Source organism: Montipora foliosa, chromosome 10 (genome assembly GCF_036669935.1).
Source record: "Montipora foliosa isolate CH-2021 chromosome 10, ASM3666993v2, whole genome shotgun sequence".
Lineage (NCBI taxonomy): Eukaryota > Metazoa > Cnidaria > Anthozoa > Scleractinia > Acroporidae > Montipora > Montipora foliosa.
The window spans coordinates 27,804,117-27,820,035 of record NC_090878.1 but is presented as its reverse complement, the minus strand read 5'-3'; the positions used below and the strand labels follow the sequence as shown (position 1 = coordinate 27,820,035).

The following is a 15,919-nucleotide window of genomic DNA, read 5'->3' as shown; positions in this document are numbered from 1 at the left end:
TGTCAAAAATTATCCAATCAGCGCGCACCCGAAGTAAACATTGAAAAAAACAGAAAACAGAAAGCCACGCGTTGTGTATTTCAATTTGCTCGAGGCAGAAACTCAAAAACAAAACTGTTAAGGAATGAAGCCTTCGCCAGAAGAGCCTAACAACTATTGCTGATGCTGTAAAGCGTAGCTGAATATTCAGTACGGTAATTCGTAAAGTCCCTTCCGCGGAAAATGTGTTTCGTTCGTCAGGGAAAAATTTAGCACACAAACTTCAAACGGCGGGAATCGTAATAGAGAAATTCGTTTTCCCTGACCGCATCTGCACTGTGTGAGACTCGTCGACCACAACTGCTGCCAAATTTCAGTAACGTGAAGTGGAGTTATCTTATTTAATTTATTTTAATGAAATACAGACATTACAACTGCTACATCACACTTTAATACTAGACAGATATTCTAATACCTACACCATTTTATTTCAAAGGTTTATCGAGTATTTGTGGTTATAGATATGTATTTTACTAATTCAATAATTTGAAAATTGGAATATTTTGTTTTCAAGTGTATCGGAGTATTGCGGAGTTACGAGGAGATCGAGCAATCATTTGTGGAGCCGCCTTTTCGGCTTAACCAAATACTTGCTAAAATCGTGTAGAGTTCCTCTATCGTTCTCTATCGTTAAATCAGCAACAGAGGCAGCCGAAATGCCCATTTTTGTCTAAATGTGATCAGAGATAATGCTTTGTCGAGGACAGGAAACTACCACGGTGACATGAAGTCGCCCTCGTATTTTGGCCGCTACGAAAAACAGTTGGGAAATAAGACTTTTCCCGAATCCTGTGGATAACAGAGATAGAACTTCCTTCCTTCCAGTAGAGAAGCCATTGCATCGCGTTGCCCGACCTTTAATTATGTAAAGTTATGGTAAATTGCAACATTCTACAATTTTCTCAGACGCATTTCTGACCTCCTCATCTCTGCGAAGCGAAGAGGCTTTCTTGTTGTCGGAGCTTGTCAATGGTGACGTCACGAGGTAATTTAATTTCAGCCAATCAGTATTTTGCGTCCAAAATTTGGACGCGACATTCAAAATACAAAGCCATGCGGGCAGGCCCTCATTCTACCCCAACCCCAGTCCCTCGGAGGGCCTGCTCGCAGGCTATGTCAGCATTCATCACAGAATACGGTCGCTCTTGGAATAAACTTTCCTGTCCTTCTCTGTCGGGCGATGTTTGTTGAATACCACTTGTATAAGATCCTTCAGACAACGCAGAAGGCGACATTGTTTGGCTCTCAGTTTGCACGGCAACCGTAGATGTATTCAAGTCCAGAATGTTAGTTGTCATTCCGGGCATGTTATGAACTAATTTAACTAACCTATCCTTTAAAGTGGGACCATCTCGTCCCTGGAAACATAGAGTTTGTTGCTTTTTACTGTACCAGTTGATGATAAGATTCTTGTCGGTGCTTTCAAACTGTTTCATGCTCCCGCCAGGCGACGACCACTTTCCCTGTTGCTGCAAGCTGCACTTCCCGAAACTCTTCAATGGATCCAAATTACTCTTCCAGGTCAACCGATCTCCTTTTAATTGAAGATGTTGTAAATCAGAACTCTCAAGATTAGGTAAAAACGATTCCATTTCAGCGCCCACAGATTGATTATCATCGGAGCTCGAAAGTGTGCAACCGTCCGCCATGTCCGCTCGAGCCACCATTTGTCTTACCAAACAGAGGCGTCTGTCTTCAGCTTATATTCAGGCTACTGTCATCATCTGTATCATCGTCACCGTCCATAATTGTGAGCATAAATTTAATTTTTTTTGCAGGTCTTTCACGGAAATACTGGGCGAAATGACATTGTCAAGCATAATCTTGAGGAGGTTATCATAGCGCGCTTCATCCGCTTTCAGCCAATTGACTTTTTTGGTCATAAGGCATTGAGAGTTGAGCTCTATGGAGCACTTAAATCTCTAGGTAACTCATGATCTCTAGTTTTGCAGATCCATCTGCATGTAATTATTTAAAAAGACAAAATTAGAAATGAAAAAATGAACTCCATTTGAACTTTTTACGCATGCGTATATGTTTTTTTTATACATGGGTATATGTTCAGGAATAGTACTTGACAGCCTTCTGTTAGTATTGTAAAAGTTCGACATATCCTCTACGTCTGAAATGACGATTATCGACGATTCCAAGCTTTTTCTGGATTGACTGTTATCGTCAATTTAGATTACTCTGTCCCAGGACTTGTGGTAGCAGATGAAAAGAAAAAAAAAAGTTAAAGTTGCAACCTGGAGCACCCACTGCAAAGGAACTGTTTTTATCCACGTAACAACTAAAGATCAACTGGCTTACAATTGCACAAATTATTTATCAACACGAAGTAGTATATATAAAATCATTGCTGAATAGTGGTTAAGTCTAGTACTTGATTTAAAATGGTTAGCTTTTTCTTGAAGTTTGGTAATCCACATTTTCTCCTGTTTAAACTTGTTTCTTAGCTGGTGATAATACACGTTTACTGCGACATTGGGAAGAAAAAATGTATTGACGTAATTAAAAAAATAATTTTCTGGCTATAGCGCTGCGGTACTCTAGTGGTTTGGTGAAAGGGTTATTCATCCAACATTCCCAGGTTCGAGTCCAGCGAGTTTAGGCATTGGGGTTCGGATTTTTATTCATTTCCCATAATCCCTTTCAAGCGCTAAGGGTCCTAAATTGACAATAGTAGCTTTGGAATTGTAGATAATCCACATTTCAGAGGTAGACTGGATGGGTTGAAAAGTTACGTGAAAAGAACGATTTTCTAGCACATTTGAATTAAGCAACGGTGTTTCTGGACTTGTGCGGCATTCTCCTGTACTCAGCAGTTCCTTTTTCTTCATACCAGTTCCTGTTGAAGCTCCTATTCTTGTCAAGTTGACTGCACAATCGTCGACTAGTGTCGCTGCCTATTGGAAACTTTCAAAACGGTACTACAACGAAAGAAAGTTGATGTCCTTTAAACTTCTATACCAAAGGGAAGGCTCCAACGTACCACAGATACAAATTATCAAAGATGCCAAAATCGTTCGAATTGAGAATGGCTTGTGGGTTTTCTCCTCGGAAGTCACAGGGCTTGAGAAATTCACAGAATATGAATTTAAAGTGTGCGTCTTCAGTTCGGTGGGGTGTGGACCAAAGAGTTCCTCGAAGATTGCAAGGACATGGGAAGATGGTAAGGGACTCTTTCAGTTTCTCAGGCTTAGTATAGTCAATTGGGGGCATTGTCGTGAATTACAGCAATGAAAATTGCAATTCCCTATGGCCATAGACACAGCTGATCCTTTCTTATAGATTTTCTATCTCCAATTATTCCATGTGGTGTTGGAGAAAGTAGTCAAATGCAGTTGAAAGAAATTGACATATTTGCAAATGTGGAATATGCCATGGTGTTTATACTTATTGATTGATTTATTCATTTATTTTAGATTATTTTTGTTCCTAACAAGCCATCTTTCTTCATTTAAAATGTCACTTCCTTCATGAAATTAATCTCCTTTAATTATTGGGAAGAAAGGAAGAAAGTTGCTTTTCAATTGAGAATGGTTGAATCACATTTCACTCCATGGGCAAAGTTCATTTCTGATTTCTTGTCTTTGCTGCATTTAAAATCTTTCAGTCCCATCAAAAGCTCCTAGCAATTTTACAGTGACTGCTAACACATCTACAGCTATCATAGCGTCCTGGCAGCTTCCTTCCCCCGACTCCAGACATGGAATCATTAGAGGATTTAAGATATTCATCAGGAAAGAAGGCTCCGATATTAACAGACTAGAAAACATTTCTGTTTCCAACGTCACGATGTACACAAAAAATGTCACCGGATTGGCTAAATTTACACAATATGGATTTCATGTGTTGGCTTTTACCTCCGCTGGTGATGGAATGAACAGTTCTGTTGAATTCGCAAGAACAAAGGAAGATAGTAAGTGATATTGTTCAATTTAACTTTTGTTAAAACAAGGCTCCCTTTAAGTTAGGTAAGTCAGCCTGTCACCCATTTAAATTAATGTATAGGTAAAAAACGAAAGTCTTTGTTTTAAGGCTGCAGATTATATTGTCTTTAGTTTTTTTCATGGCTTATTACATTAGTTTACATTGCATGTGCACCTGTTCCATGTACTTGTACGTACCACTGGAATGTTCCAGTCATCACTTTTTCCCTGAACAAAAGTAAACCTTTTTATGGAAAGTATGAACCTAGATATATATTTGAGCTGTAGAATAGAATGAAATGAATTTGGAAAGATCATTACGGTTAGTTGAGCAATAAAAAGGAAGACTAAAAAATCCAGGCTTGAATGGGATTCGAACCCTAACCCTACATGTAACCCTAACCTCAGCCTCACGGAAGTCCCTTCTTCTATCGCTTTTCAGATCACATGAGACCAGATTGCTAACACACACAAACAAGACAACTAACCGAATTAATGCTCCTTTTGTATTTTTTTCTAGAAGTTTCCAAGTCTGAACTATCTCTGTATAGAACATATCTATTTTTAATGATGCTGTATAGCCTGTTCCAGGTTCTCAGTTTGTGGGGATTAGCGTAAAAATGGTTGGGATCAAGGAAAAAGTGAGTGCGAGAAACCATTCCCACCGTTAGGGACAGTGGAACAGGATATAATGAAATTCCCACCGATGGTTACGTACCAAAGCCTAGAGAACCTTGATAATTTTCTTTAAATTTTCCTTGTAACACATGTAACACGAATTAATGAACAAGAATCATTTATTATTTTTTGATTTGTTTATTTTAAGTTCCCTCAAAAGCTCCCAGTAAATTTGCAGTGACTGCAAACACTTCTACAAGTGTCACAGCATCATGGCAGCTGCCACCCACAGGCTCCAGAAATGGAATAATCAAAGGATTTAAGTTGCTTATTAATAGGAAAGGGTCAGAAGACAAACCAAATGTTCAGTTGGTCAACGCTTCCAATGCTGCAGTTTACACAAAGACTGTTACTGGATTGCAAGAATCTACAGAATATGAATTGCAGGTGTTGGCCTACACTTCTCCTGGTGATGGACCAAAGAGTTCTGCTCAGTTTGTAACAACGAAAGGGTCTGGTAAGTGATGATTATTGGTACATTAAACATTGATCGGATCATGTTATCTATTTTGGGCTGACTCTCTTGAAATCTGAAGTGTAGAAGCCATCCTCTCACGTAACTGAACAATTTAAACAATTGTCTCTTACAAAGACCTGAAGAATTCAGGCTGCAAATTCAACGGGATTCAAACCCATGACCTCTGCTATGCTGGTGGAATGGGTTACCAACTGAGCCATGAAGCCACACAGCTGGGACTTGCGGGTCAATTTGTTGGGATCATTCGTTCCCATGAAAGGATTTGATGAGTGAAAGAAATGTATGTGTTTGAAGTGCAGGTTACAGACGAGATGTAGAAGCGATCCTTGCACTTAACTGGAAATTGAAACAGTGTTGTTTCTTACACTACAGACACCTGGGAAATTCAGGCGGCTTCAACCGGATTCGAACCCATGACTTCTGTGATGCTCTACCATTGAATCCTTTCATGGTAACAAATGATCCCACCAAATTGACATGCTACCAACTGTGTGGATTCCTTGCTCAGTTTGTAGAGCATAGCACCGGCGTCGCAGAGGTCAATCGAATCTCGTTGAAGCCAACTGAATGTTTCTAGTGTCCATAAGGGACAACTGCATGTTGAAATTGTCCAGTTACATTAGAGGGTAATTTCTACATTTCATCTATAACCCGCACTTCAAACATATACTTTTCTTTCATTTTCTTGAAATCTCTTTGTCATTGGGAGAAAGCATGAGGTAACGAAGTGAAATCCAGTGAACATGTATTGAGGTCTGCCTACGAGTAGCAGTGAGATACTGGATAATTATATAACTGAAAGGTGGACAGAGGCCTGAAGACTTTGAGTTAAATGTTTCTGTGGTATGTTTCATCTTGTGAAAATTATAGTTACCAAAATTATTCAGGAATTGTATTTAACTGTGCCAGTTTCATGAAGATGTGATTTTGTTTTTATGCTGAAGTGGGTAATAGAACTTATGGGGACAGATTGTGCACCATTTAAAACTACTTATTGCAACACTTTATAAAAGCTTAAAATGTCGAAGTGATAAAAAAAATCACTTCCTTTTTTTCTTCAGATTTTGAAAGTGTATTTGCTTAACACCTCACTAGCAAAATGTTGTGTTTTGATTTCTATCCAAAGGCAGTTTGCTTTGATTGTAAGTTTTGGATTTCACGGTCCGCCATTACTCACGCATTGGACCTAAGAGGTTTGGATCTAGGAAAAAGTGACGTCAAAGGCTCAGTAGCTTCAAATTTAGAGTGTGAATGCAGCTTATTAAAACTTTGGTGGCTTACCGCTTAGTTAAAATAGCTTTGCAATCAAAAGAAAAATAAGAATTGATTTTCTGATCACAGGGGCACTTTAGAGATATTACCAGAAATGCACACAACAACAAACAATGACAAACTCTTGAAAAGCGTCAAGTGTCAAGGAACTCAGGTGGCTTGTGTCTTTTGCCCAGTTGACGTTTTGTGTGTTTTATCGCATCCACAGGGAAGAAACATTGGATTCTAACAGTTGTCACAGTGGTCTCTTTCATTTTGGCTTTAATGGTCACGTTGTTTTGCTACCTTGTTTGGCGGCACAGAAGGCGGAAGCGTAAAATGGCTTTCTTTGCTCAGAAATGTAAGTAAATCGGAATAAGAAACCGATTCAAAAGTTAAAATTAACCATGCAAATTTTCAGCATGCTCATTGGCCAAGAACTCGTCAATTAATCCCAAACGGAGCAGAAAGTTGAAATTAAATTAACTGACAGGAACGTCTCGAAAGCGCAATGAAAGAAAATGGCGTCCAGGTTAGGGGAAAGTAACAACCTTTTAATTCAGAGTTTGTGAGGTTTTTTTTTTTTTGGGGGGGGGGGGGGGAGGGGAAGTGGTTTGTTCGTTTCCACAAGTGCTAGAGTGTCGATGTCAATCGTGGTTGTCATTTTCAGTGAATAACGTTAATGTAGGCGGGGCTAGTGAGTCATGACTCGAAATAAACACGATAAGAGTTATCTCATGCATGATTTACCTCGTTAGCCCTTCCGGCTCGTGCAACGCTCGTTAGCCATAGGAGAATTTACTCTCAAGATTATGTATCCCAAATCGTACTCGAAATCATGTGAATACCTGTTCAAACCGTGAAGCAAATAAATTTGCCGCGGGATTTAAACCCCCAAACTTTTGTAGAATTTTCTTGCAAACTGCGATCTAAGTCAAACCAGCATCCCATGACTACGATCCTACAACTTCATTGTATTTGTAGAACGGAACTCTTCACTCGTGCAAGCCAAATCCTATTTAATAACTCGTCTGAAAATAGCTTGATCAAATGCCGTTACATAGAGCTACTAGTATTCTTGACATGACGTCACGGCTGCCATGTTGGAGTCCCCAAACAATGAAGCGGCGGCCATGTTGAAGTCCCGATCCTCCGGGAATTGAACTCAACTGTTATGCAAACTCTTTCTATTCTTTTGGTTGAAAAACATGGCTGTTGATCACGTGAGTGAAACCCAAGTATTGGAGTTGTAGGCTTCTGGTTATGAGCGCCTTGTCAGACCTTTTCGAAGGATGCTCACCTCGAGAAAGGTGAAGGAGACAGAGTGGTATAATAAACAAAACAAAAGGGTAAAAAAGAAAGCAATCGACGCACTACGTATTCAACGAACACAACTGCTTTCATTTCCTCGATAATCTCGATACAACACGATACTCGACTCGTTTGAAAGAAAAAAATGGTTGTCGACACTCGACTGGACATCAATCTTATTTCAAAAATCACGTGAAAGGAACTGTCACCCAAATGATTCTCACAAGTGGTATTAAGAGGACTTTGCCGGAGTTGAACCTACGATCTTCCAATTACTAACTAGTTCGGATGCTCGAGCACTGAGCTATCGGAGACTCGTGGGAGCCAGGCCATTAACTAGGTTCAACTGACAAATCACGTGACGGGCGACTAGGAAAGCGTCTCAGCACCCGGTCCCATGTGTGATTAGCAATTATGTTTACTTATTTCAAGTGACAAATGTGACAAACAAGCATTTTTGCCATCGAACTGAAAGATGTTATATGTCCTGTATATGATAATTATTATCCGAACTAGTAGTCTTAAGCCGTGTTCACACTCAATGTTGATTATGCTCAACGGAAGTGCAATTCAGGCTATCATACTCCATTCACTTTTATTCAATTATGGTTCTGTTCACGTCTGCGAAAATTCAAATACAATAGGGAGGGTAACATCGCAGAGTGAGAAAAAATGGCACCTTATCGCGTGGCTGCCACGATCATCATCACCATGCTTGAGTGAGGAGAGAACCAAGGATAGCTTCTGAGAACAGAAGATGACAAATCTAAATCTTCGCTCCATAAAGCGATTGAGGTTTCGTCGGCTCATACCACCACGTGTTCGCCATTCTGTTCAATTACGCAAAGTAATTACTTCAAACAACCCCGTTGAGGTTGTTTGAAGTAATTATAATCAAATTATAATCAGAGACTGTAATTAGTTGATGTGAACCCACTTCATATTTAATTCGATTATAATTCGATCACAATCGTGACATAATGTGAACAAGACTTTAGGTTCGACTCTTTTAAAGAAGCAATCGGATTTTTTCCGAGTATCCCCGAGTAATGATCGATGCCTTTATTTCATTCACCAGGTTCAATATATAGAGTGTTTTCACGTGATGTCACGGAGGCCACGTTGGTGTCCCTAAACAAAGAAACGGCGGCCATATTGGTGTCCCTAAACAAAGGAACGTCGGCCATGTTGGTGTCCCCAACTAATCCTCAGGGAATTGAGCTCTATGATTATGCAAACCAGGAACACATGTGTAGGAGCCTTCATGTGCACTATGTCCTTGAGTCAATGTTTGCACGTATCTTTCCATTTTTAGAACTAACCCTTCAGCAGGAGACTCACATTTACATCCATTTACATCAATTTGCACAGTTTTCATACATTGCTTTTGCTAGTTTTGTCTTCGTTAGACAAAGACTATATTCTGATTGGCCATTTTAAACAGTGCATGCAGTGCCGGAGAGCTCGTGGCGTTCTAAAAATAGAAAGATACGAGCAAAGGTTGACTCATGGGGCTTGTATGGGAGAGACAAGCTCCTACTCATGGACTACTGTGCAAACGTTTTCTTTTGCCTAGGTGGAAAAACAAGGGTACTAATCACGTTAGTGAAAACACTCTATAACACTTCTTTTAGTACAATTGCGAAATAAAATACCCTTTTGAAGGGGCCAATGCAATAACTGGAAACTTCCACGTTCAAATGTCGAGAACAAACCAACGGTTATTTCCCTTCTATAGAAATGGTACGAAAATATGGATTGGTATCAGATATCCCCTCTGAACCTCGCCAGCTTTGGAAAACACAACCTCGTTCCCAGTGTCTCTATTCTCTGCCTCCCTTGTCGTTGGGGAGACAAAAGAGGCAGGGAAGAGAAGGCCTGGGAACGAGGTTGAGGAAAACACACTTTAAACAAAAATTGAACGAATTGCTTCTAAAGTTTTTTGAAATTGTGGAGATGAATGTTGATATGCGCTTCATTGATCTTTCAACGTATATGGCTTTTCTTTAACAGTTACCTACAATACCTCAAATCATTTTTAGAACTTTTTTTCTCTCTTACGTACGAGGCGTTTGTTTGTGTAATTCTTGTTTGTGTAACTCTTGTCAATTTCTAAGTGTCTTTTTGCTTACTTTGTTGTGAGAGCCAGTCATATTGTCGTCGTGTAAGTGGCCTGCCTAGAATAGCCATGCTAACTGTTGGCTACCATGGTGTTTGTACATGTTTTTACAATAGTTATTTGTTTGTTAATAAAGTGAAAGTGAATGTGTGTTATTTTCACAGATGCTCAAGAAGGACCTGATTGTCAGTTCACCCACGATGTATTCGTATCCTACAGCTCTAAAGACTACGACTGGGTGAAAGACAATTTGCAACCTCTTTTCGATGGAAGCAATATCGAGTACATCATTCACTCCCGCGACTTCATTCCCGGCAAAGCGTTTTTCGATAACATGGCGGATAGTGTGTACAGCAGTCGCAAAGTGATTTTTGTGATGTCAAGAAACTATCTATCCAGCGGTTTTTGCAAAGATGAGATGGACATGGCCCTTTTTAGAGCTGCGCGGAACGACGAAAACAGGTCCTTGATCGTGGTGAAGATTGATGACGTAAAACCGCAGGACATACCAAAGAGTCTTCGTCACAAGACCTTCATCGACTACACCAGCAAAGAGGAAGCGACCACGTGGAAAAAGAGGATACTGGAATTTGTTTCGATTGCGAACAGATCATTGAGTGCTTCGATGGTAGAAGAATTGGTGGACACATTGGATACCAAGTCGCTCATCCCAAGCAAATTCACACTAAAAAGGAAGAAAGAGCAATTATCAGGCTTGCTAACAAAAGTTTGTTGTAAAACGAAAGTGAACCCAGCCTGCCAGCAGAGCCTTTCTTAACTCGGCGATAAGGAAAGGACTGCAGAAATCGCCCAGAATAAAGCTTATCTTCAGGTGGAAGGTTTTTCTGCAAAATGATAAACGTTTTAAAATTCAGTTGGCATAAGCCTTAGCTGTGTAAACTGGGATTAGCATAAGCATAAGAAAAAGGAATCGTTTTTATTTTATTATGCTTATGCTTATGTTACATTAATAACTGCTTGCGTATACGTCAATTTCTCTTATGTTTATGCAACAAGTGTGAACTTCGTTATGCTTATGCCGCAATGTAAACCAAGCTTTAGGATATATATGGGGAACCCTGGGATCTCGGTAGTTACTTGGTGTATGGGGACAAATAGTGTACCAGAATATGTTATATAGTATAACTAGTTGTTGCATTTGCAAGTGCCACGAGTGAGATGTGAAAGTTGTCATAAAGTTCTAATTAGTTGTCGTCTTAGTTTACTATTGTAGTTCGTTAGTATTTACTATATTGCCGATAAGTGTTGTTTTTATTCCTTGCAGCGTAGTGTATTACCTGTCTTAGTGTTAATGAACTTATTTTTAGTGTTGTTAGTGCCACTGCGCACCGGTGGCTCAGTTGGTTGAGCACCGGGCTGCCATGCGGGAGGTCGTGAGTTCGACTCCGGCAGGACTAAAACTCAGTGTCTTAAAATAACTGGGGAGAAAGTGCTACCTTTGTAATTACATTAGCAAATGGTTAGACTTTTAAGTCTTCTCGGATATGGACTAAAAACTGTAGGCCCCGTCCTACAAATATCTTCCATGTTTATAACTTCCCTGTGGGACGTTAAAGAACCCACACACTATTCGAGAAGAGTAGGGGACGAAGTTCCCGGCGTTGTGGCTGTCCTCTGTGAGTATGCTCTTTGCAGCAGAAGTGGTCGGCCTGGCGTAATGTCTCTAAAAAGGTTTGTGGTGTATAAGGGCACCTAAGCAAAAACAGCCACTGCCGAGAGCAGGGACATGTAGATGTAGATGTTATGTAGTCACGTAAAAATGCATGTTGTAATTTGAACTATATATCTGTAAAAGACGTTGGCGTTGGCGGCCAGTTGGAGAAGAAAAAGAGTTGAAGAACGAACGTTAAGAGGGAAGTTGAAGGTGGAGAAGATATTTTCGTGTATCACTGCTAAGAGCCATTAGCAGGAGCCGCGACAAGACTTTAAAGACGAAATCCCTTTGATAACGGCGACTTATGAACCGAACTGACAGAAAGAGAGTAGGAGGAAGAAGGACTGAAAAAGGATAACAGCAGCAAAAGACTGAACGGAAGGAGTTCGGGCGAGAAACAATATTCAAAGAACAAGAAGCCGACTGAAGCGTGGTTTTGCCACAAGGAAATGTTTACACAGTGAAGAGGAACTGGCCTGAAAACTTTAAGCATAGTAAACTGTAGTAAATGTAAGTCAAAGACACGGGCGTAGCGTCCATATACGCACGTACGCCCGTGCGTACAGCTCAAATTCGGGCATCCTTATTCCATGGAGACATTAATTTCTTTTAGTAATTATAAAATCGGGCCACGTTTTTTAAATTTCGAGTGACACTGGTCTGTCTGTGTGAGTATTTTCAGTATCTTTTCATTAACCCATAGACGCCTGACCAAACGGATCCAAAATCATCCAACATCGTTGGACGCTTTTGAAAAGTGTCGAAAGAGTTGACCAAACGAATGCAACACGTTAAATCCAGAATTTTGGACTCAAGGATCTAGAACCAAAATCTACCCAGAATTCTTTGAAAACAGACATAAAATTTTTCTGGAGGAGAATGTTCCCAGCTCGTCCTTCTTTGGGCGCTCGAAACATTCTTCGTGTGCGTACACCTTCAAAATCTCATGCTACGCCCCTGAAAGATGGCAGTTATCGTTTTAGACGCTTTTAAGGATTGTATTTACTCACGAATTAGTTAGGAATTAGTTTAAATTTTAAGAACTCGATTAATTTTAGGATTAGCCGTTATGATTAGTTTTTTCCTTGCTTTTTTTTCTTATATTGTTTATAAGTTAATAAAGTTCTTGTGAATTAAGTAGTACATGGTAGTGTGTTGCGTGATCGAGGGAAGGGGTTTGGTTTTCTTTTCTTTCTTATGTGTTGTTTTCCTCAAGGGAGTCCTCCTCGACTATCGTCACGATGGGACTTGAACCCAGCATGACACTCTGATTGAAAGTCTGATGCTCTGCCGACTGAGCTAACCGGGCTCGTGTTGTTGTTAACACGAATTTTGATTTTTATCCTCATTCATATAATTAGCTGAGTACTTTCTCTTAGTCTCACTTTCGTTCACGAAACCATTTTCAACACAACTAAAATGAAATCAAAAAGAACACAAAGGAAATAATCACGATTCCTCGACTGCTTCCTTTGAACGGAAGTCGAGATCTAATTCATTCGCTCGATTTGGGTCTTGAACCCGTGACCCTCTTCTAAATGTCCGATGCTCTACCTGAGACAGATCCCTTTATTACATCTACGAGTTTAAACCGTTTCATGCCAATTTTGGTTATTATCCTCATTCATGTAATTAGCTGAGTACTTTCTTTTAGCCTCACTTTCGTTCACGAAACCATTTTCAACACAACTAAAATGAAATCAAAAATAACATGAAGGAATAATGACAAATCCACTACCGCTTTCCTTAAGCCGAAAAGAAGGTTGAACTAACATGATATGATTTACTCGCCCGTTATGGGTGGGACCTGAACCCAATGACCCCCAGATTAAACGTCTGATGTTTTACCGACTCAGCTAACTGGGCTCGGGTCGTTGGTTATTGACTCAGAGCCCTCAAGTACATCCACAAGTTCATACCGTTTAACACGAATTTGGATTATTATCCTCATTCGTATAATTAGCTGAGTATCAAGTCAGACCATGGCGAAGGAAACAATAAAATAAAATCCGCCCAAAGTACCCAGCAGGAGCAAGTAAACTTTACGAATAAGACAACACCTACGACTGGGACAGCAACACCACTTTGCTTGTCGTGGCAGCCATCACTAACCCCGCCAACAAAGTTGCTCAGCATTTGGTAAGTGATGCAATAAGTGCGGGATCATGATCGGTCATTTCGCTTGAGCCTGTAAAGGGGGAATCAGAAGACAAGGAAGGTAGCAGCAATCTAACTTTTGTCAATGTTGAATTAGGTGAAGGGGCATTTGCAGCTGAATGTGAGACAGCACCTAAACGGCATACAAGAAACTTCTTCGCTCACCTACAGCTCTTTCACAGGGACAAAACGGCAATTGTAAAAGCATAGATCGACTCAGCATCAACTTGCAATAATAGGGAGCTTTAGCACGCACGTTTTTGAGGCGCGGATGGCAACCGGAAGAGAACATTTTGCGTGTCAGGACAAAGATGTCTCACAGATTTTTATTCTAATCATCTCTAATGGAGAAAAGATACTGAGCAATGGTTGCCGTCCGCGCCTCAAGAACGCTCCCTACCCAGCCATCTCATGAGCCAGTATGTTTCCAGGACCAGAAGCAGAATAGGCCTTATCACGCTTTTGACCACCATTTTGACGGGTAGGCAAAGCGTAAAGAATTTGTAGTGTTTATATGGGAATCCGATGTCAAATAATTTTCGTTAAACGCTAGTTGTGAAAAAATTATGAATTGAGAACTGAAGGTACAGGGCAAAAGGTTGTACAAACCAAATTTTAGGCACTAACCTTTCACAGAAGATGCCCGGCAGCGTTTTCAATTTTTCCATAGATTTGTTTGTAATTTTTTTTTCCCGCGAATTTTCAGTAACAATTACAAACAAATGTATGGAAAAATAGAAAACGCTACTACGCAGCTTTTAACGAAGGCTAGTCCCTAAAAATTGGTCTTTATAATCCTTTACCCTGTACCTTCAGTTTGCGATTCATAATTTTTTACTTTGCCAAGTGCGACCCATGCCGAACTAGCGTTTAACGAAAATTATTTGACATGCGACACACTTTGCCTACCCGTCAAAATGGCCTTCAAAACCGTGATAAGGCCTAACACATATGGAAGCCAAACGTATGCGACCTAAAGGCAAACTGACCCTATGGTGCGACAGAAACGGTAAACTGAAGACAATAGACTTTTGTAACTTATGTAACCCGCATAGACCCTTTGCATAAATGGCGCCCAAATTTGAATAACAATACTTGATACATCCTGAGCCTCACATTCATGAGAAAAATCCTTTGTCTTGAAACACAAACACGAGGCTAAGGATGTATCAAGTTCAGCATTTATGCAAAGGGTCTATGTATTTGATTCGCAACAAGTGTATTAAAATTCATTTTTTGACTGCTCGTAACAGGGTTGTGAACAACATAATTAGCTGAGTATTTCCTTTTAGCCTCACTTGTGTTCACCAAACAATTTCAAAAGAACCATTTTCAAAAAGAACATGAAGGAAATAATCACAAGTCTAGTACTGCTTCCTTTACTAGACCAACATAATCCAATTCATTTTCCCGATATGAGACTTGAACCCTTGACCCTCAGAATAAAAGCCTGATGCTTTACCTACCGAGCTAACCGGACTCGTGTCTTTATTCACTTAGGGCGCGTTCGATTGACCCTATTCCGGAATAAGAATACGTGAAGTGATGATTTAAGACGGTATGTTTGGAGTGTTTCGAAGCAGCAAGGATAATAAAAATATGTTTAAAATAGCATTTTAGCAGATGTTTGCGGTAGCCTCGCAGCTCCTACAAGGTCTCACCTGATTGGAGACCACCCTTGAGGTTTAACAAAAGAACAAATAACAGAAACAATGGCCCTTTTGTTTTAGGCCTAGGGTAACAGAAACAATGGCCCTTTTGTTTTAGGCCTAGGGTCCATTGTTTCTGTTATTTGTTCTTTTGTTAAACCTCAAGGGTGGTCTCCAATCAGGTGAGACCTTGTAAGAGCTGCGAGGTGACCCGATGTTTGACAATTTTAGTGTGAATGTCCGTAAAAACGAAGGATTCCTAACTTATATTCCATGTATTCTTATTCCGGAATATGGTCAATCGAAAGCACCCTCAGTCAGAGCCCTCAACTACATCCACAAATTCATACCGTTTAACACGAATTTTGATTATTGTCCTCATTTGTATAATTAAATGACTATTTACCCAGTCGGGATCTGCGTTTCATTTGTTTTTTTTCTTTTTTTTTTTTTCCGTGTCGGTAAAAGTCTTGCCTGTCACTCCCCTGCTAAGTGGTGTCTTTGTGCATAGAGCCTTCTGCGCGTTTTTTCTTAGTATCGAGTGGGTAGTGGGAAATGCGTAGATTTCTCTGGTGGACACAGTATTAACTTAACCGGCAATGGCGTCGAAAGTCATGTAACGTGTGTGGC

The 15,919-nt window shown here is 40.1% G+C and overlaps 1 protein-coding gene and 1 pseudogene across 1 annotated transcript in view; one reads left to right on the top strand and one right to left on the bottom strand.

The window, feature by feature from the left end:
- LOC137973314 (uncharacterized) overlaps positions 1–1,482 on the bottom strand; it is a 2,711-nt pseudogene extending 1,229 nt beyond the window's left edge.
- Positions 1–12,620, top strand: part of LOC137972715 (uncharacterized) — a 40,602-nt gene extending 27,982 nt beyond the window's left edge. The window contains exons 4-9 of the mRNA XM_068819439.1: positions 1,818–1,965; positions 2,885–3,211; positions 3,656–3,961; positions 4,798–5,106; positions 6,608–6,739; positions 9,973–12,620. Coding sequence (XP_068675540.1) covers positions 1,818–1,965; positions 2,885–3,211; positions 3,656–3,961; positions 4,798–5,106; positions 6,608–6,739; positions 9,973–10,586 — 1,836 coding nt within the window. The 3' untranslated portion in view covers positions 10,587–12,620. The remainder of the gene's footprint in view (positions 1–1,817; positions 1,966–2,884; positions 3,212–3,655; positions 3,962–4,797; positions 5,107–6,607; positions 6,740–9,972) is intronic.
- The last annotated feature ends 3,299 nt before the right edge of the window (positions 12,621–15,919 follow it).